This window comes from Synchiropus splendidus, chromosome 9 (genome assembly GCF_027744825.2).
Source record: "Synchiropus splendidus isolate RoL2022-P1 chromosome 9, RoL_Sspl_1.0, whole genome shotgun sequence".
Classification (NCBI taxonomy): Eukaryota; Metazoa; Chordata; class Actinopteri; order Syngnathiformes; family Callionymidae; genus Synchiropus; species Synchiropus splendidus.
Genome location: NC_071342.1, coordinates 16451525 through 16471974, shown reverse-complemented (window position 1 = coordinate 16471974; position 20450 = coordinate 16451525). Strand labels below are relative to the sequence as shown.

Here is a 20450-nt window from a genome sequence, read left to right as displayed (position 1 = left end):
GCAGTGCTGTTACAGCCCATCTCACATTTCACACTGTAAAAGTCATTCCTAATGCCGGTGTAGTTACACTCAAAATATTAAAATATAAAATATATACTTACATGTTAAAATTCTCTTGTTGACAGAATTTCGTCCTGTCACTTTTCTAACACAATACTTAAACACATTTTGAGTCATTTTGTAGTTGTAATTTTCAACACAGGTGTTAAGTAAACATAAAAAGAAAAGTACAAGGAGACAAACAAGGAGAAAATTAAGTTACGATTTTACAATTTATCAACCAACAGAAAATGTGCAGCACAGTGTAACAGCATATATCGCCATCACCCAAGACATAAGATACTATTGCTAGGACAGATGTGAAGCACAGCCTGTTCGACAAAGTGCACGTATGTCTGCCGAGGCTTGCCGTAGTGACGTTGATAATTATGCTAATTTATGCGTCAAGCGCGTACAACCATCTGCGCATGCGGGCAGGAAATGACGTAATAAAAATAAGCTCTCGGAGGGAGTAAGGCAGTGACATTACAACAAGCTGCCGCGAACGTTTCCGTGTTTTCAGCATCAGCATCCGAGACAGGAGACACTTTTGCCTAAGTGTTTATCATTAATGTCTAGTCTGTATATTTAGTCAGTAATAACAGGGGTGTATGACTTGTGTCCGAGCGCTTTGGACACTTAAAACTACCAGGCAGCCGGGAAAAAGTTGTGTTCAACTTCCCACTTCGGAGTTGTTGCCGAGTCTTCCTCAGTCGCGTTTTTCCCTCCAATAAGTTTCCAAAGTGACTTAAAGATGAGGCGTGGAGGGACCAGCGACAACGAAGGAACAACGCGGCAAAACGGCTCCTCTCACCGGAGCCGAGGGGAGCAGGAGAACGGCGAGTCCGTCGACGAAGCGGGGATGGACTCAGACGACCAGCAAGACGGCAACGATCCAGTCGTGAGGAGGACAATTCGGATCAAATACAGGGAACTCTTGAACTCAATTCAACGTGAGTTATTGTTGGGTGGCCACTGGCTGTTAGTATCGCAACTGAACTGAACTCAAGTGATGGTCTTTTTTCTTCCCAGAGGACCGAGACGAGATACTCAACGAAACCAACAATAAACTGACAGAGGTCCTTCAAGAGGCCAACGAGCTCTTTAAATCTGGTATGTGACGTCATCACTCTGCAAAGTTTAGCGGTGTGATTCTTTGTATTTTCTTCCAGTGCGACAAACTCGGGAAGCTGCGATGGATACTCAGCTTCTTGTTGTGGCGTCGGAGCTAGGGAAGGAGAAAGCCATGCACCTGCTTGCAGATGGTTCCACCTTCGACACTGTCACTTTCACGCAACACCTTGTGAGTAAAATCATATTCCTTTAAGGTCTTCGAACATATGTCTCTCACCCCATTATCATCTCACTGTAGCTCCCCACAGCTTGTAAAAAAAAAGAAAAAAACAAACAAGCAAACAAGACACATAGTAAATGAATGACAACCGGACAAGTAAAACACAATGTTTTCAGTTCATCTGTTTGATATGCAGTGAACAGTTCCTCAAAACATGATGGTTGTTCATGCAATTCAGGGAGGTGATTCTGTTTCTATTCCAGTTGACCTTCATGGGTCTGAACCGACTGGAGAACATTGAAGAAGATGATGCGTCTGGTGAGGACACCGCTGACGGTTACCTGCCTTCAGACGCCTGGACACGAGTCACTAGGAGAGCTGAGCGCTGTTTCAGTAGAACACCGACCTTCCATTACATGTAGGAGTCGAGTCTTTGACTTCTTAAGTTTCTAGTGCTTAAGTGGATAATCTTTATTAGTTTATTTATTTTTAAGGATGGGCTCCTTTCATGCTGATCCTCCACCAGCAAAGCAGCGAATTGAACGACAAAGAAAAGCCCCTTCAAAAGAGACAAAAAGAATCATGCCCACGCAGGTCCGACATTTGGCCAACCACAAACTGTCTCCATTTTTTTACCGTAACCATTTGATTTTCAGCTGAAAAAGATGGGAGAGTCGCACCAAGAGGCAACAGAGAAAGAGGTGGAGCGAATTCTGGGTTACCTCAAGAGCTACTTTCAGGGGAATCGTACGTCTAAAGTCTAAAGTTAGTCTTGTCTAAATGCTCATTATCAATGAATCCTTTTTCAGCAACAACTCCAATCCCCTACTATGAATTTGTGATCAACCCCACATCCTTCTCCCTCACAGTAGAGAATATATTTCATACCTCCTTTCTCATCAGGGTGAGTTGCCTGTGTGGCCCCAAGTTGTCGCGCAGACCTAAGTGAGGCAGCAGCGCCTCACACTGGCGATCATCGAGTATAACAGTTGTCTGTGTTGCAGGACGGTTTGGCCCGGCTTTATCTCGATGGAGACAAACTGCCTTGTATTGGTGAGTGAATGTTTTATTAAACTCACTAACACATGTATATTTTTAACACTGGATGTACTTCACAGAGCCAATCGTGTTTAAATTGTATTTGTCAACGTCTTCCTGCTTGTCAGGTTGTAACCTCAAGTCACCACATCCATGTCTTCAGTAGTGTCGTCCGCTTCTCCTTTTTTTTCCATTCTTCGTCCAACACTGTCCTTCTGATGTACCGTAAATTCTGGACTATAGAGTGCACCGGAATATTAACCTCATCCACTAAATTTAGATCTTGTTCCTACATAAGCCGCATGAGGATCACTTCTAAACTAGTGTTGAAAACAGTGTCCAGTAGGTCTGCACGATAAATTGTTTAAAAAAATAGTGATTTCGATTCACCCTTGTGTCTGATTTATTTGAATTAAAATTACAAGCAGACTAGATTTGCATCACAAATGCTACTTTCCTTGGTGTGTTTTACGCTCCCCAGTTCCCACAACGCCCATGGCTTCACCTTCAGCGGATGATGAAGCGCCTTGTAGTCACATGCTCCACTTGTGATGTGAACGCAGTAGTTATTTGATCGCTCTGCGACAGGATAAAAACTGAAGGAATATGGATGACAAACCGGGAGTCTCAAAATGAGCTTGTTCTGAAAAAAGGCTCACATTCAGTTGTGTGGCTGTATCTTGGATTCAAACCGGATGACTCGCATCAGTCTCAAGTGATTTGCTCGACGTGTTTTTCACTCGTCGCAGCAAAGTAACACAAATCTTTATCAGCACCTCCAACACCACAAACAACAGATGCACTTGCTTTCCATATAGCAAGAAATGTGCTTCCAATTCTTTCCTTCTTGCCAGGAATCTTTCAATGACATAGTCAGGGTTGTTTTTGTTTGTCACTTACGCCTTATTATATTGGCAGATGTGTTTTATTTCTGCATATTTATTTTATAATTTTTAGGACCAGTTGAATATTTTTCTTTTTTTCATTGAATCCTTTGTTTACAGGCCATTTTGCCTGCTTCGCCATTTGGTGCGGCAATTTTGTTTTGTCATGGTTTATGTGCAATAAACTTCATATTTCATGAGGAAAAAAATTGTGGCAGAGAATTGTGATATCAACTCTGAGCTAAAAAAAATGGGTGTTTTCGACACGTCCATAAAGGACGTTCTAAATTTCAAATATAATATTTTATCCATCAATGTAAGTCAGAAAATTACACTTAAAAACATCGAAACTTTATACCAAGAACCTGTAACCCCAGAGAAGTGCCAACCCGTGTTGTGTTCTCATTGTGTTCAGCCCCGGTGGAAAATGACGACGGTGTAGAATCTGCGACTCGTGCACAATCCATTGTTTCGATCAACCAGAAGATGTGGAAGGTGAACAAATCTGACTTGAACACAGCACTGTTATAAACATCTCTGCTGACAAAACGGGTCCATTGAGAACATGCGCCTGAACAGTTGTGTTTGCTTTTGTCTTTGCCAGGAGCTGATCCTTGCCTATGATATCAAGGAGCCAATGATCCCAGAGAACGACTGATGTGTTTGAGCAACCGGCTGTCAGATATTCCTTTCTACATTGTTCATTTGTGTATAAATGTTTGAATGTTATAGAGTTTAATAAAAAAGGCAAAAATCAAACGTTTTTTTTGACTGGGAGTGTTTTTATTTTTATTTTAAAGTGTTAAATCCAAATAGTGAAGCGGTCAAAAATGTCACATGACAGCTGTAAGCGAAAAGATTCTGACCTAATTTGAAGTTATATAATATTGTGTTAGTTACAGCCATATTATATTTTGTGTAATATCTTCCTTCGTGTAAATATTAATTAATTTTAAAATATGTCCCTGGCATATTTCTGTCTCACCTGTCTGCCCTATTTTCCGCCCGACATATTTGTGTGTTCATTTTGTTTGTAATTCCACTCCAGTTATGACTGGCTGCATCCGACCTGATATATTTGGATGAGTGCGTTCTCTCACCACCATGGTGATGTAGCTCCACCATCCTCCGGCTCTCTTAAAGAGACAGGCACCTCCTTCCAACTCCTCCCTCCCTGTGTTTCCCTCCAAATCCTCGGTGCATTCAACCATGATGCAATGTGGCGGAGAAAAGCAGCATCTTCTCCTGCGCCGATGAGCTCCGTGTGAAGATGAGAGATCAGTGAGGAGCTGCAGCCTGTGTGGGCGATGCTGAGGGGTCACGATGCAATTCTGCAGGAAGGTGCTCTGCCGACCATGTAGTGCCAGAGTCACTTCACCCGAGGAGGGGATGGAATACAAGATGGGGAGCTGCATCGGAATCCCAAACAGAAAGGTAAAGAGGCGAGCATGGTGGTGTGGTGTCGGAGGATGGGCTGCTGGGAGAAGCTCTGGCCAAGCCGAGGGAGGAGCCGGGTGCTGAGTAAAGCCATCAGCTGACTGCGAGGTGACATGGCATGTGGCTGGAAGCTGCTGCAGAATATGTGCTTGTTCAGTCATGCACTTGCCTGAGAATCACCTGCAGGATCTTTACATGATTCTTTCTCTTTTATGCTCTGTATGTTTGCATTTGCTCATGTTTTCCTCAGCGACCAACTCATAGATCTTCTGAGGGACGAGGATCAGCACCTCTAAAATATGGAGTTATGATCGTGTTATAAGCATTTTATTACACAATAAAAGCGTGTGTTTGGCTTGAGGACAAATACCTACGTGGTGCATGGAAAATGTATGATGGATCAAGTGAGTTGATATTTTTAAATCGCAGTGATATTGTGTCGCTGGAGGTGTAAAAGTTCAGAGTTCCAGGTAAATGAAGTGGTGAGTGTTTGCTGCTGCTAATGTTAGAACATCACTTTGCTTGAAGCTAAATGGGATGCTTGCTGTAGACGGTGAGTGAGTCTTCTGAAGATGAGAAGAGACTCTCCATAAGTCCCTCATTTCCAAATCTGAGTTAATACGTCAGGCGTGATGACTCAGAGGCGAGTCAGCGGGCGGTTGGTTCTTTGTTTTGGCTAGTCAAACTGGATCATGCAAGTTGCAGCGGAACAAATGGATTGAACAGTCCAGAACATTCTCATTCAAATTTCGCAAATGTTCAGTGTTGCAGCCGTGTTGAGCTTGAAAACACATTCAGTGTTCTTCTGCACCAAACGCTCGCGACACAAGAGACTGTTTTTCTTCCTGAAGCTCATTTTTTTCTCAAATTGAAGGAATTTTCCAAATGGGTTCTTGACACTTGTGATCTCCACTTGCCCCATGTGACCAGAGTCCTCACTGGTCTTTCTCGCTCATGATATCCACATGCTTTGTTGTTGGTCTAGTTTCTATCACACCTAGAATTAGCTTTCATTTTCATTTCAACTGTATGTATTCGTAGCTCTTGCGGGCCACAATGAAGAACTGGCCCTCGGGCCTTTGGTTTGAGAGATGTTTTAAAAGGGAAGGGCCTTCCAGAGAGCACCAGCAGATGGTTGACATTCTTTGGAGGAGTAGTACCTGATGCCATTCTCACCCAGGTTGAGGAGCTACAGTAGTAAGGGACACAAAAAAATGGTGACTCTGAACATTTGTTCAATCCAGCTGGAGGGGGGACGCGGGACATGGCAAGGGATTGGTCGAGGAGCTGCTCATAGACTGGGGTGTGTGTGGGGTTCATCATTCAGCTCTTGGAAATGGAGTTTGTTTTTGTGGAGTGACTGGACAGAAGGGAGAGTATGAACTGGTGTAAGGTCAATGGTGGTCATTCTCAACTGGTGGGTGAGTCATGTAACATAGTAATATATTGTACCATATGTGATGCCTTTTATTATTATATTATATTATATTATATTATATTATATTATATTATATTATATTATATTATATTATATTATATTATATTATATTATATTATAAGATTAGGTTAGATATATTCATATTTATCATTTATATTTATATGTAATTCATATTTTAAACGTTTTATTATGTTTATTTAAATGAATAAAGCTTTTTTTCTTTTATATTTTGGAGTACATGTGTGGCAGGTGGTTCCCCCACCATCTTTCCATCCACCTCTCCCTCAGAACAGGTGTCCCACCGTGGTCCAGTCCAACTGCCACTCACACCAGCCCAGTGCCCACCTCACACACACACACACACACACACACACACACGTCTTCTCCCCACCCACCGACTTCAGTCACCTAAAATAGCCAGCCGGTCTCCTCGCAGGAGCCTCTGGCCTTGAGTCTGTCTGTAAACACTGAGGGGAAGTAAACAAGGTATCGGGGAAATCTTTCATCTGTGGTGAGTAAAAACAGGAGAGAAATCATCATCTAAATGCTCTTTCACTTGTGAGGCTGTGATTTTAAACAACAGGTGAGCATTATTCACAGTTATGTGTTGAGCACGCCGTATTTTTTAATCTAAAAACACGATAAAAGTCCAGCAGCGGTGCCTGTGACAGTCCTCAGGTGAACAGCCGCTGAGTGACAGACTCTTATCATATGATTTGGATCCTCTGTGGGTCCTTTGATCCCTGCTGCCGTCAAACAACACACACACACACACACACACACACATCAACAGTCGAGGGCTGAAATTACACCCTGCTCACTTAAATAGCAAAGTGACGTCAGAATACGTGAGATTTACAAAAAAAAAAAATCTCAATGACTCCCATTAATGATATATAGCTGCTTGTAGAGCTGCGACCTCGGGACGGCAAATTGAGCGGAAGGCTAGAATAAAGAGCGGCCGTGGAGTTGAGGGCATCTCTATTTATAAAGTCTTGAATATCCAGGTCAGTGCTTTTTAACTAAACACAGTCGGACTGTTCTTTCCCCGGAGTCATCCGAGCTCGTGTGAGCTACGACAGAATATATGTCAGTGGAGCTTTGGTTGTGTGTGAGATTAAGAAACGCTCTGACCTTCCGACTCCGACCCTCCCCGGGGCCTCCTCCCAACTCACCTAGCAGCGTCTCCCTGATCTTACTAAGTCCAGTGAAGGAAAGATGTCTCAGCTCTTCCTGGCTGCCGATTCAACGTGACCCCAAATGGAGCTCCTCCAGGATCTCATTTGCACCTGAGAACCATGGTTTCTGACTCACGTATAGCACAGTCAGAGAAGCACAACCTCGATATCTGGCTCTTTTTTTTGCAAAATACGGGTGATATTCTTGAAATTTCTAAGCACAATCTCGCTTTGAACGGGTTTGTTTTGGGCAGCAGCATCAGAATCTGGAGAAGCTGCAGCGGGTGCTCAGGAGCCTGTGTCGAAGGGGGTCTTTTATACCACGGTATTACAGCTGATGTGTCTGTTTGGCTTCAGGGTATCGTTGCCTGGTCTGGTTACGCAGAGTGATGCTGACTTCGTAACGGCGGTTGTTTTAAGTAGAAGCCACAGACGAGCACTTTGTTCCCGCAATATTTGAAGTGGCCTCAGTGAACCTTTTATCCCAGGCTTCTGGTTTTGCTCATCTTAAATGGTCCCTGTCAAGGTTCTGGACTGAGCGCTGAGTGAGATCCGGAGATGCACCTCGATACCAGCGAAACTGAGAAACTGAAAGTTCCTGCCAAAATCGCAGACAGCCACAGGCTCAGCTTTCAAACTAAAAAACAACTTAAGATGATATCAGCAGAAAAAAAGAGTCTCTATGCATGTTAGGCTCGGACTGAAGCGCGTGTTGCAGGTGTTTAGTGATGGACTCAAACTAAATTCGGACCTTCTTTCGCTGTTTCTTTAAATATAGTTGTCGCTGTTTATTTTATCCGTAAACCCACATGCGTGATGACCATCTCTAATCCTTCATCCTCGGACAAGTGCGAGTCATTTCTTCCAGAACATTGTGGTCCTTCAATATTATTGACCTGCTCTTATGGCCTGGAAACTATCGACAAATGCTCAAACCTTCACTGATATTGCTCGCAACTTCCTCCTCTGTCATGCAGCTGGTTCTTCTGGCACCGTCATCTGCTGGCGCCGGTTTTTGACCCAACCAAGCGTCGCAGTTTAAGACGTGTGATTCTGTGTGTCTGGTTGCAAAGCAACTCAAAATCTGATGCACATATTTCCAATACATTTTCCATTGTTGTGTTTCCTCGCTGGAGGTGAGGGAAAGGAACAAAGTGTGTTTTCAGTTAGATTAAAGTAAAGTTTCAGGAACACTCCTGCCATCTGCTGCCCCATTGAACGCATTGCGACTAATGACATTTCAAATGCTATATATATATATATATATATATATATATATATATATATATATGGGAAGATGGAATTTGTTTTTTTGGGGGTGACTGAACAGAAGGGAGGTCAAACGTATGAACTGGTGATTCTCAACTGGTGGGTGGGTTGTGTAATATAGTAATATATTGCCTTTTATTTTATTTTATTTTATTTTATTTTATGCTCTATCTATAAGATTAGATTAGATATAGTCATATTTATAATTCATATTTATATATAATTCATATTTTAGAAATTTGTTTTTATGTTTATTTAAATGAATAAAGCTTTTTTTCTATTATATTTTGAATCGTTCCTTGTCATTAATGGGTGACCCCAAACCCACACCATTTGAGAGTCACTGTCAGAGAGTCACTATATATAAATAAATATCAGGCTATATGATGATGATGATGATGATGATGATGAATGCTTTATTGTCATTGTACCGCAAGTAGTAACAATGAAATAGAACTCCCGTCCGACAAGAGATAACATACAAGACGTAACAGGGAGGACAGAAGTTGCGATCACAGTGAGAATACACGAGTAGGGAGAAAAAAAACAACTCCCAAACTAGGTGGAGGTTTCGGAGAAAAACACCTCAGCACATGAGCACATGGAAGACACAACAACAGAACTCAAGGACTGCACATATGGGAGGGGGGAAGGCAGTTGGGACAGGAGGACTCCCATTGCAGATGAGGGAAGCCGCTGCCATTCAGGCGCCGCCATTTTTCTGTGCTGAGAGGGAGGGAGGCACAGTGGAGGCCAAAGGAGGCGTTGAAGACAAGGGTGAAGAGTCAGTGATAGGAAAGGAGGCGGGGGCGGAGCGGCTTGTCTGCAAAACGTCCAGGAGAGTTGAGCGACCTTGGGAGTCCGGTTGTATCTGGGAGCCGATGAAGATACCAACTTGTTTTGGGTCAGGCTGATGCTGGAATTTTCCATCTGCCCTTGAGTGTCTCTGAGTCTCCTGGTGGCTTGTTCCAATATGTCCGAATTCGATGGCCAGATTCAGCCAAGCCGAGCTGACAGCTTCTCCATGTTGTTATCCACTTTGCGAAGGTGCTCAGAAATGGCCTCCAGCTTGTGGCTGAGCTCACCTATCGCTTGAGTTTGAGCGCTGCCGGCCCTGCACAATTCCTCGGTCATGACCGGCAGCTTCTCCATGGCCACATATGCTGCCAACAGCTTCCGAACTTTGCGATATAACAGGTAGCCGCTTAGACCGATCAGCAGGAAACCCGCCATCATAAATCCAATTATGAACACGTCTTCAACGTCCTCCACAGAAAGGATCGACAGGCACACGATCCTCCACTTCTCCCAGGAGTCCATCATGTATCCGGCTGCAAACGTTCCGGCAGGACAGGCGGGCTTTCTGTCACCCATTTTCTTTGTCGAGAAAATGTGGTCAATTGCATTAAAAGACCAGCTGATCGAAACCATTATTTTAGATTTGGCGAGGTTTGCAGTGAGAGGCTCCGCGAGACAGCTCAGACGTGGACCGCACCAGACAAAGAGCAGAAGCAGGGGAGATAAGGGCAGGAGGGAGCAAAAGGAAAGGCCTCCGCCTTCTTCGAGAGCAGAATCCCAGAGACAAGTAAATGTCGGCGAGAATGTTGGATTTAAAAAAGGAGAAACACAGTATGGGTTCAGATCAGGGATCGACTATATGGACAAAAAAAGTTATTGCGATAAATGTAATTTCGGCGATAATTACCACGATACATTTTCATTCTATTGCATGTGTTGGACACTACAGTCTCTCTTGAAACTGTTTTATGATGGAACCTATTAGTGGAGTTTGTCTCCGACATCATTATTTGTTTATGTTTAAATATAACAGTTAACTAAGTGTAGAGATGAGAAATTCAACGTTTCACGTCTCTGGTAGAAGCCACTGGTGTCTGACAGACTGCTCTGCCAGCTTTATTTAGGGGTTAAATTGAAGTGTCTGTCTGCTGTATCTCATGTCTCTGAACAGTTGACTTGAACTATGCACCAGCCTGGATACATTACTACTACTACTGAAGAAATATCAGAAATCATGTGAATAAATGATCATTTAGTCATATTCTAGTCTCCAAATCATTATGCAAACTCTCAGTCCTTTGTCTTATGTGATGAAAAACCTTTCCACAATTCTCTCCCCATAAAATGGCTGTTTTTCATTGCCTTAATGAAGATTTCAGGAATACTTTGACCACTTTAGAATTTGTTGATGGTCCCTAACTGATGCCGGGTCGTAGCATTAGAGCTGCCTGTGAGAGTGCGTGTGCGATCAGTGAACCCTAATGGGGACGCGGAAGAGGACGCCACCGCCAATACCGGAGCGGAGCTCCGTCCAATATCCAACTACTTTCACCATGGTGTTTTGCCGACACAGCAGCGCAGCATGACACCTGCATTTGTTGATGTGAACCAAGGCAGACGACCACATCAGAGAACCTGTGAGGACCACTCCATCTAATAAAATAAACAGGGATCCAGAGACTCAGAGTCGACCAGTGTCATTATCAAAGGTTCCCTGTATTAAAAATAAGTTTAAAACTACGATCGTGAACCAAAGTCCACCACACTCTCCACAACCGTCACACGCTGGTGTCGGCTGACAAACGCTGCGGAGCTGGAGAGCTGGACATAGTGTTTGGCGGTGTATCGTGTACGATAAGTTATCGCCCATCCCTAGCGCATATTAATGTTTGATGGGGTCCGCACTCTCTGAGTGCTTTTCTAAATCCGAATTTCTCTCTGTATATGACAGAAATTTTGTTAACTCAACCAGCACTGTGTAATGCAGCATTACAAGCAAAACAATTTTTACTTCAGTTGAAGTCCATATCTTTGTCAAAATGCAGTTATTTCAAAGTATTGCAGAACCAAACTGTGAGAAGCGGCTGTTTATGTGAGTTTTATTTGACCCCCATGTCACATGCAGGTTCCTGTGAGACTAAACCTGTTGTTTGTCTTTAAGCCCACATAAGCAGGAGCAGAACTTTGCTCTCGGTGGGAGGTTTTCTCTTAATCTCTCCAACTACATGCACTCTTATATTCTTTTCTGCTTCAAGCTCATACCACAGAGCTCTAATCCGGCGCAGAAGGGGAGACTCCAGTACCTCGCGCAGTTTGTGTCGGCCCACTTGGCCACATGAGCTATGGGGAACGAGAGCAGCACAGCCGAGGCCTTGGTAAGAGAGATGGATGGGTGATGGATGGGACGCTGCTTTGTCTGTTGCTTCCACTTGAGCTCTTTCATGCTCTGTAGCTCACAAGAGTCACGTGATTCTCTGGCCGCTGCACCTGAGTGTAACTGCGCGCATGTTAGCGACTGACGTTACAGCGACAGAACGCTTGCATCAAAAGAGTGAAGTCGCTGCTTCAAGTGTTCAGTGTTCGACTGTGTGGCCTGTTCAAACCAACTTTCTTTGAGGATTAGTTTCTAACAGCACCGTGCTGAGCCTTGCCTTCTTTTGTTCAGACCACTCTGGAAATGTTTGGAAATGTCTCAATGAATCTATCGTTGGTGTTTTGTTTTTTTCCCTTGTCTTTTTGATTTACACTCAAATGTTATTATATATCATTATTTATTCTCGCTCTAAATACCTGTATTTAATACAAAATAATTTGTCAGTATTTTCTAAATGATATGCCCCTTTTCATTGCAAAGTGAGCTTCATAACAAATACTGTCTTAGATCGCTGCATGAACAATTTACACGAAGCGAACCATTGGCTGATGCGTTTCATTACCGTTTGCAGCCGGAGGAGGGCGCCACAGAAACCGTTGTTCTGTTTCCCCCACAGGAAGCTGCGGATGAACCTCAGAAGGTACCGAGTGTGTGAGCGAGTGTGTTGGTTTGGAAAGTGAAAGGTTACACATGAGGATTGTCAGTTTATGCTCTTAAATTTTTAAGTATTGTTGCAAATTTAAAATAAATTCTATTATCACTTTTGAATTTGAAATACGCCCCAAATTTGAAAAGAATTACAATAAAATATCTCGATAATGCAGTGTTTAATATTGTGCACCCCACTACTTCACCCAATATATCAACATACGAAGGAAAACAAAATTAAAATCATCTCTACATTTTCACCAATATTGAGAGTTTCACCCAAATCTGATTTTAGCTAGGTACACTTTTTGGTGTCATTAGCACGTAAGAGGTTCTACAGCTGGTGGGTGGACAGGCCAAAGTACAGAAGTAAAATAAAAAATCTAAAATGAAACTGTCATTTTGAAACTTCATTATTACAAGCCTGCAGCTTCCACATAATCTCTGGCTCTTAAACATGGTTTATTAGCCCTAAAAGCTGATGTCAAAAATGCAACAGAATAATTTCAAAGTGCCGCATCAGTTCTTTTAAACAAGATCCCAAAGGTCAAATAAAAACGTCACAAAGTTGAGCGAGGAATTAGCGACACTTATTGCTAAACACTCTTCTGAAAGAGAGTAACGTTATACTGCTTTTTCTTTGGTTTTCCTGCACAAAAACGTGTCTCATTTGAAAAAGGGTTTTTCAGTGACCTTTCCCAAACCAGGAGATCACATAAGGAGATGAGACAAGAAAGTGCACTGAAACCCTTTGGTCTCTCATAAGGCATTATAGACGACAACAAAGTGCCTTCATGACGTGACTGGAAACCCACGCTATCATGATGACATCACACAGAGTCACACTAAAGATGGTTCTGAAAGGAAAAAGGCATCTTTAAGGTGCATCATAGCCATTTCCAAACGTCTGGTTTATATATATCCATAAAGATGAGCCATCTCACTCACGAAAAAAACAAAGGAAAAGAAGCCTCCAGAGGACAGGAGAAGACTTGGCTGAGACGCCGCTGAGCTGAAGCTGAAGAGACGCCGCGACCACCCGCCACATCTTCATCATGTCTGACAGAAAAGCAGTGGTGAAAAACGCCGACATGACGGAGGACATGCAGCAGGACGCGGTGGAGTGTGCCACCCAGGCCATCGAGAAGTACAACATCGAGAAGGACGTGGCCGCCCACATTAAGCGGGAGTTCGACAAGAAGTACAATCCCACCTGGCACTGCATCGTGGGCAGGAATTTCGGCAGCTACGTCACCCATGAGACCAAGCATTTTATTTACTTCTACTTGGGCCAAGTGGCTGTGCTACTCTTCAAGTCTGGCTGAGGAGGAAGATTTCATCCGCTGTTCGTGACGATGAACCCTGTCTTCAAACCTGGCAACCCACCCCCGGACTGATATGAGCGACACTGGAATGTTAATAAACAAATTAAAGTCAAATATTTAACCTGAAAGTGAGTTATCGGCCTGTTTATCGTAATATGAGAATGAAAGATGACATGATAATGTCAACGCCTCTCATACTGCACTGCAACAGTTGAAGCTCTGAAATCCGTGTGAAACTTCCTTGACTTGAACATTTTTCTATTGTATGTGAATGGACCAATCAGGAGGCACCATTTCCTGGCTTAGGAGGGGGGTCACACCCCACCATATAAACTATGTTACGGCATCATATTGCAAAATTCCATCCACGCATCTACAGTGGTACCTCGGTTTTCGAACATCCCGGAATTTGAACAAATCGGAGTTCGAACATAAAATTTCAAGATTTTTTGGCTTCTGATTTCGAACGAAAATCCATAACTCGGACACCCTCAAAAAAAGCCGGAAAAAACATAGCGTGAACGGACCGATCAGCTGACCCACGAGGCGCTTTGTTGTTGTGTATAATGCAGTCTCTGTATGCAGACGTGTCCCGTTAGCTATATTTACTGACTGTTTTTTCTTCATATTGAGGTGTAAAACCTTTCCTGTCTCCACACTGGACCGTGGTAGAGTGTCACAGGGGAGGTGCTCGCTCTCCACACCTCCACTCCAGGGTTTGATGTCCTGTTGTCAGCTGGAGCTGGGACAGGGATGAGGCGAGTCTGGGACAGAGCGTTACTTGGTTTATGACTTTGTCACAGCCAAACTGCACAGAAGCACACATTCAGAGCTGGACACTCACCAGGCACCTCTTCACTTCTGGAGAGACGTCACTCACTCGGCAACCCCTCCCACATGCAGCGGCCACACACATAGAGGAACAGCGCACCTGCAGCAGACACTCTACATTCACTCCTACAAAAGACTATTTTAAGGCTTGGAACACATTATTTCTTTTTCCATTCATTGTAATGGGAAAAATCAATTCACATTTCGATCAAATCACTACTCGAACGGCTGTCTGGAACGGATTGTGGTCGAGAACCGAGGTACCACTGTATAATGTATTGGATTGGTAACATATCGCGATGCGTATCGTGTCGGCTTCATGCTGAATGTGCTCAACCCTTGTATCCAGCTGCACTGTTTTCAATAGGTATTTTGCGTTTAATGACCACCAACATGACATTATTCTTTACTTTTCTGACTTAATATCATGACAATATTGTGATCTTTTTTGCCCCTTATAATCATGTAGTGAAATTAAGAAATTGACAGTGCAGTTGATGTGAAGTGTTTCTCAAGTTTGACCATGTATCAACTATACACACTATTTGAGGTCTGACAAAGTGGCACCCTGAGAGACCCTGGTGTCGGCGAGTGCTGGGATCAGACTTTGAAATGGTTCAAAGTCTGTTTTCTATTGTCTTACTTCAAGGGCAAATCTTGTCAGTCATGGATAATGCATGCGTGTGCATGTGTGTGTGTGTGTGTGTCTAAGGGTAACTGAAGCTCTGCAGAGTGTAACATGATCCTCTTGCAGGGGGTCAGTGCAGGCCCGACCCTTGGCCTAATTCCCATCATTCACCTGCAGAGGCACTGTCAGTTTGAAAACAGAGGAGGGGGAGGAGGTCTGTGGGGAGGAGCTGAAGCAGGAAAACAGGGAAGCGGACAGGACAGAGAGGGAAGGCGGAGAGTTGACTCTCAAAGAGGACGTGCGGCTCTTCTTCCTGGTGATCATCTCAAAGACGAGTCCTGGCAGCTCAGGCTTGTATTGCTACTGCCACACACTTTGCCTCGTGGAAATTCAGGCGGGGAGAGGCAGCAGCAGAGGAGGGGAGGAGGAAGCTGAGTCAGTGGAGGGGAGGAGTGTCAGCAGCATGTGTTGCAGCATGTTGGGGTCTCCTTCAAAACACTGAGCTCTGCAGAGGAGACCAAGCGAGTGGGCGCTCTCCTTCAGCCTGGCGGGGTGAGTGTTCAGTTCAAAAAAAGTTGATTTTGAAGGTGTGCTCTCACTCCGGCTCTGACTCTGTTTGGATCAGTCATGTGCCAAGTATTATATAGCTGGTGCTGCTCTGCTGGCTGTTAACCTTCAGGCGCTGTTATTTACTCTGTGTTTAATGTGCGACTCTTTCACGCAAGAGTTGTACTCTCCGCCCTGAGAGTCTCATGGTTTCAGAGGTGAGAGGTCAACTGCGATGTTTGTGATTGTGCTCCCTCAGATGTGACAGGAAACAGGAAGCCAACGCTAACTTGCACGTCTGATGCATGAGTGGAAACAGCGCTGCATTGTTAGCCACCTTGTTCTGCCCTGGTTCATGCTTCTGTCTTATCGAGTGGTTTAAGAGCTTCAGTGGTGCAGTGTGTTATGGCCTTTGAGTACAAGTGGTGGGGCTGTTTTTATAAACAATTCATGAAACTTGTCATGCTGGAATGATGTTGTGGGCCCTTCACAATACATTGTGAGCCAGATGTGGCCCTTGAGCCTCAGCTTTACCCTTGCAGACTCTAGGTGAACAAACACCAGCAAAACTGTTGTTTAGTCTCGTGGGATTTGGAGTTAGGCGAAGTGTGGCCCCTTGCCTGTATTTATCCAGCTCTCAGAAACAAGAAGATGTTTGCATGTAAACTTTTCAAATTCTAAGTAGAAGCTCTGTTACTTTAGGTTTTTAATTCCCTTTTTAAATCTGGTTCTTTTCATGGGTGATGCTCTTTTTAACAGTTATTTTCTGTCCCACAAAATAAATATAAATTATTTAAAAAAAGAAAATACTACAAACAAGTACCTTTATATCGTATTGTTTGACCCACAGTTTCCTAGATATTCTTTATCTTCTAATATCAATGATTTGTAATGACAATCTACTCTAATAAAATCAAAGAATGTATACAGCCAAACAACATTTTAAGCACATAATTTCCCATTTTATAATGTGCAAGTAGCAATATTTAAGTTTCTATTAATTTCCTCCAGTGCTTCTGTTGTTTCACGGCCCCTCAGTCTCAGTACGTATTTTTGGCCCCTGATTCCAAGTCCAACATTCCAAGCAAGATTCCAGTAGTTCCAAAAATCCAAAATAAAGTTAGTGTCCTTGATGACAACTTTGGTATTGGACCACTCCTCGAAACAATCACACACTGCTGCTTCCTTGAAAGGGAACATTATACCTAGTTACCTCTGCAGTTTTCCCTTGCAGACTCTAGGTGAACAAACACCAGCAAAACTGTTGTTTAGTCTCGTGGGATTCGGAGTTAGACCAAGTGTGGCCCTTTGTCTGTATTTATCCGGCAGAAACAAGAAGATGTTTGCATGTATAGTTCATAACTTTTTAATTTCTTAGTAGAAGCTCAGTTACTTTAGGTCTTTAATTCCCTTTTTAAATCTGATTCTTTTCATGGGTGATGCTCTTTTTAACATTCAGTCATTTTTTGTCCCACAAAATAAATAGTTATTTAAAAAAGAAAATACTACAAGCAAGTACCTTTATATCATATTTATATTGAGCATTAAAGGAACAGACTCTACTGTATTGTACAAATTAATGTGTAACTTTGTTAATGTTGTACTGAAGGAGGAAATACATGAGTTAATTTTTTTTTTTTTTTCGTTTTTCTTTTCAAGAATGTGGTCTTAAATTAAGGAAAAGGTCTGTTTGGGTTTGGTCAGGAGGTTTCTAGGCACCAGAGATGAGGAGTCATGGTCATTAACAGCAAACCTGAGCGCGTATTTACTCCTGGAGGAAGCTTAGCTGTATGTGTGACATTTATTCAGATCTCTGGAAGTTGTTGACGCTGTCCTTATGTTCCATGGAACTTGACTGAAGTTGAACATCAAACAAGAACATCTTGATTCCACCAGACAAAGTCAAATTAGGTTGAAGTATATCAACAAAAAGTACTTGAATGCTTTAGCGTAACGGGCCAAAATACCACTGATCTTGGGTTGGTGCTGTGCTGAAGAGCTTTCAGGACCAGAATCAATGAGTTAACATGTGCCATGTTGGCTGCAACACTATGATCAGTAAGTTGAAGTGACAGCTGGGAGTGAATCAGCCGACTAACTGCGGCTGTGAAGTCGGGTGATGAATGGAAGGTCTCATGTTATGGTTCAGTCATTTGGGTGGAGCTATTTGCTTAGTCACTGTGGATCCGTTGGCGGATCTGTGTTGTCCTCCTGCATGTTCTGTCATGTTTGAAGCACACACTCGTGTGATATTCCGCGCCGCACACCTGAGACTCACCGCGCTGTGGTTGGTCCCCTCACAGGCCGGGTCTGTCTCCGAGAGCTTATCCAGGAGAGAGGAGAGAACGCTGCTGACAGAAGTCACCTCCAGCCAGCTGAGTCTGCAGTCGCTGCCTGTGTTCCCAGAAGTCCCAGTGCTGACCGGCGTGGAGGAGAGTGGAGGCGCCGCCAAAGAGGATGACAGGGAGGAGCTGGAGTTTCCTCACGATCTCCTGCCCAGTTTAGACTTCGGCAGTGATTTTAACCTCTGGGAGTCAACTCTGGGGTGAGTCCGATGCTGTGCAAGAACAACTGCTGACCTAGCAAAGTTAGCCCTGCCAGTGAAAAGAGAGAAACAAAACCAGATAGTTCATGTTAGCGTTAAGCGGCTTAGCGGTTTAGCTTATTAGCATTTTAAATCAGCTGTTATTTACATGAAAATTACTGTAAAAAGTTATTTTTTTGCATTTAACTGTCAAAAAAGGTTCACTCTTTGGAATTCAATAGCTATTAGTCAAAGTCAACTTTATTGTCATGAATACTAAATGCAAGACATTCAGTATAAATGAAATTGCAGTACTCCCAGCACTCAGTTAAGAGTATAAAAATAAAATAAAATAAGATAAAATAAGATTCACAGGGTTTAGGGTTGTGTGTTGCGTTTGAGTAGGCTTAATATTTTCAAGTTAAAAATTGTCCAACTACATTTAAAATGTACTTCCAGTTCACATAAGGGCAATGTTTCAAATTGCACCACATTTTAATTTAAATATATGATGCTTGTCTTTCATTCGACTTAGTGCCGTGAGGTTTATTGGAAATAATTTTCCTTTCTATGCTGTTAATACACCGTAAAATTCTTCAAATATGTGCTGAATGGTGTATCTTGGAATTACATATGCACAAGAATGTTTGGTGGGAATATGTATTTAGTATTTTTGTTTTTAACATGGGCTTCAATTTAATCAGAATGTCTGAGAAATGCATTTAACGTGTTTATTTACTCTTGGTTTTCAAACTCTCTGGGTAATAACAGGATCTGTTACTGTGATAAAATGGTTGTAATATTAAAATAAAAGCATGAAAATGGGAAATTATCTGAAATAAATGACACAGTAGAATGCTTCAATCAATTGAAGCCGTATTCCTGCTTAATCCTACAGTTCTGGGTCAAATATGTCACAGTTTCTTTCAAAAGTGTTTGAGAAAACATAAGCTCTCAAGAAGACTGAATTCATAATCATCATCAATAATCCCACATATCAAAGCTTCAGCTACTGTTGTGAACATTCCGTCTACAGACCTGACAGTAGCACAGGGGAGAAGAAATATGAACTGGTGAACCCCCTACTGGTGGGTTTGCAGCATCACATGGAAGTCAGTGGGCCGATGGTTGCTATAGATACAAGGTACCGATCAGACCGAGTGACTGCAAGTGATGGAGAGTGTCTGCAGTGTGCACGGATTGACAGCCTCACCTTGCTGGCAATGAAGTGGCGCTTGTTCATGCTTGGAAAATTAACCGAGTTGTTTTGATTCATTTTTGAGGTGAACACTGGCTGAATGATTTCACATTGTGTAGGTTTTCCAAATATTAGTGTTCAGATGAGTCTAATCTACCAAACCAAAGATCACTAATACACGTGAGTCACACTCATACAACATGATGGAATGATAAAAATAGACAACATACTGGCTGTAAATAATTTCTCTGCTCTCAGTGGATTGTTTGAGAAGCGTCTTTATTTGGAGTTGAGCAGTAATTTCTTTATAAACAAATGTAAACAGCATGATGAATGAGTAACATTAATCTCCTGAAATTCCATGCAAGCGTCGGTTGCCATGGCAATTTCAACAACACAGACAGGGACTTCATTTCCTGCTGTGGATAATGCTGTGGAGACTTTTTTTTTATTTGCAAGTAAACACAAACTGGTGTGCATGTTTGAATTGGCAGTACTGATATGAGAACAGCTGGAGTTTGAGGAGGTGTGGACCTAACCGCAGCTCAGTGCCAGTGCATGACCATCTGTCCCGCTGCCAGCCAAGACTCTAAACTCTGTCACCCTACCCTCATCTCAGGCCTCTCGACCCCGACACACTTTTCACGAATGCCCAGCCGGCGCCTCGCCCTGCTGCCGCACCTTATTCCCCTGGCAGACCACTGACCCCTCCCCCGTCTGAGCAGCTCGACCAGGAGCTACAGAAAGCCTTCCAGGAATGTGAGGAACAAATGGCCTCCCTGGGCTTAGAGAACCCCCAAGAGGGTCTGAGCACCAAAACTAAAGCAGGTCAGGACGAGAAGAAAAGAGAAGGAATAAAAACAAAGAACAATGGGTCAGTGTTACAACAGCCAACATTTTGTGATGGAGCCCATCATAACACGAGAGGAAAGAGTGAGGCCAGTCAGAAGGATGCAGTTGTGTTTAGTTTTAGGGATTATATTCTGGGGACTCAGAGCGGT

At 43.1% G+C, this 20450-nt stretch overlaps 3 protein-coding genes across 5 annotated transcripts in view; all 3 read left to right on the top strand.

The window, feature by feature from the left end:
• Positions 1-182: 182 nt before the first annotated feature.
• Positions 183-4004, top strand: nsmce4a (NSE4 homolog A, SMC5-SMC6 complex component). Its single transcript, XM_053875368.1, has 10 exons — positions 183-992; positions 1072-1152; positions 1212-1342; positions 1597-1751; positions 1828-1927; positions 1990-2080; positions 2143-2237; positions 2338-2386; positions 3671-3750; positions 3860-4004. Exons 1-10 carry the CDS (start codon positions 794-796, stop codon positions 3911-3913), a joined length of 1035 nt encoding a protein of 344 aa, XP_053731343.1. The 5' UTR covers positions 183-793; the 3' UTR covers positions 3914-4004.
• Positions 4005-4440: 436 nt separating this feature from the next.
• The window catches only part of tacc2 (transforming, acidic coiled-coil containing protein 2), a 46546-nt gene continuing 30536 nt past the window's right edge, over positions 4441-20450 (top strand). Inside the window, exons 1-3 of one of the 3 annotated variants that reach the window (XM_053874435.1) lie at positions 11655-11750; positions 12321-12389; positions 18031-18272. In XM_053874435.1, coding sequence (XP_053730410.1) covers positions 11718-11750; positions 12321-12389; positions 18031-18272 — 344 coding nt within the window. In that variant the 5' untranslated portion in view covers positions 11655-11717. Of the gene's footprint in view, positions 4690-11654; positions 11751-12188; positions 12390-18030; positions 18273-20450 lie in introns of those variants that run through there. The other 2 variants (XM_053874434.1, XM_053874433.1) reach the window with 2 other exon arrangements.
• On the top strand, positions 13285-13858 carry LOC128764566 (dynein light chain 2, cytoplasmic-like). The gene has a single exon (XM_053874438.1). It carries the CDS (start codon positions 13453-13455, stop codon positions 13720-13722), a length of 270 nt encoding a protein of 89 aa, XP_053730413.1. The 5' UTR covers positions 13285-13452; the 3' UTR covers positions 13723-13858.

Bases quoted from the DNA above. Each gene is read 5' to 3' on its own strand.
- nsmce4a (XM_053875368.1), top strand. From the start codon at position 794: ATGAGGCGTGGAGGGACCAGCGACAACGAAGGAACAACGCGGCAAAAC. The intron at 1,752-1,827 runs GTAGGAGTCGAG...TTTATTTTTAAG, and splicing joins ACACCGACCTTCCATTACAT to GATGGGCTCCTTTCATGCTG. The intron at 2,238-2,337 runs GTGAGTTGCCTG...TCTGTGTTGCAG, and splicing joins ATACCTCCTTTCTCATCAGG to GACGGTTTGGCCCGGCTTTA.
- LOC128764566 (XM_053874438.1), top strand. From the start codon at position 13,453: ATGTCTGACAGAAAAGCAGTGGTGAAAAACGCCGACATGACGGAGGAC.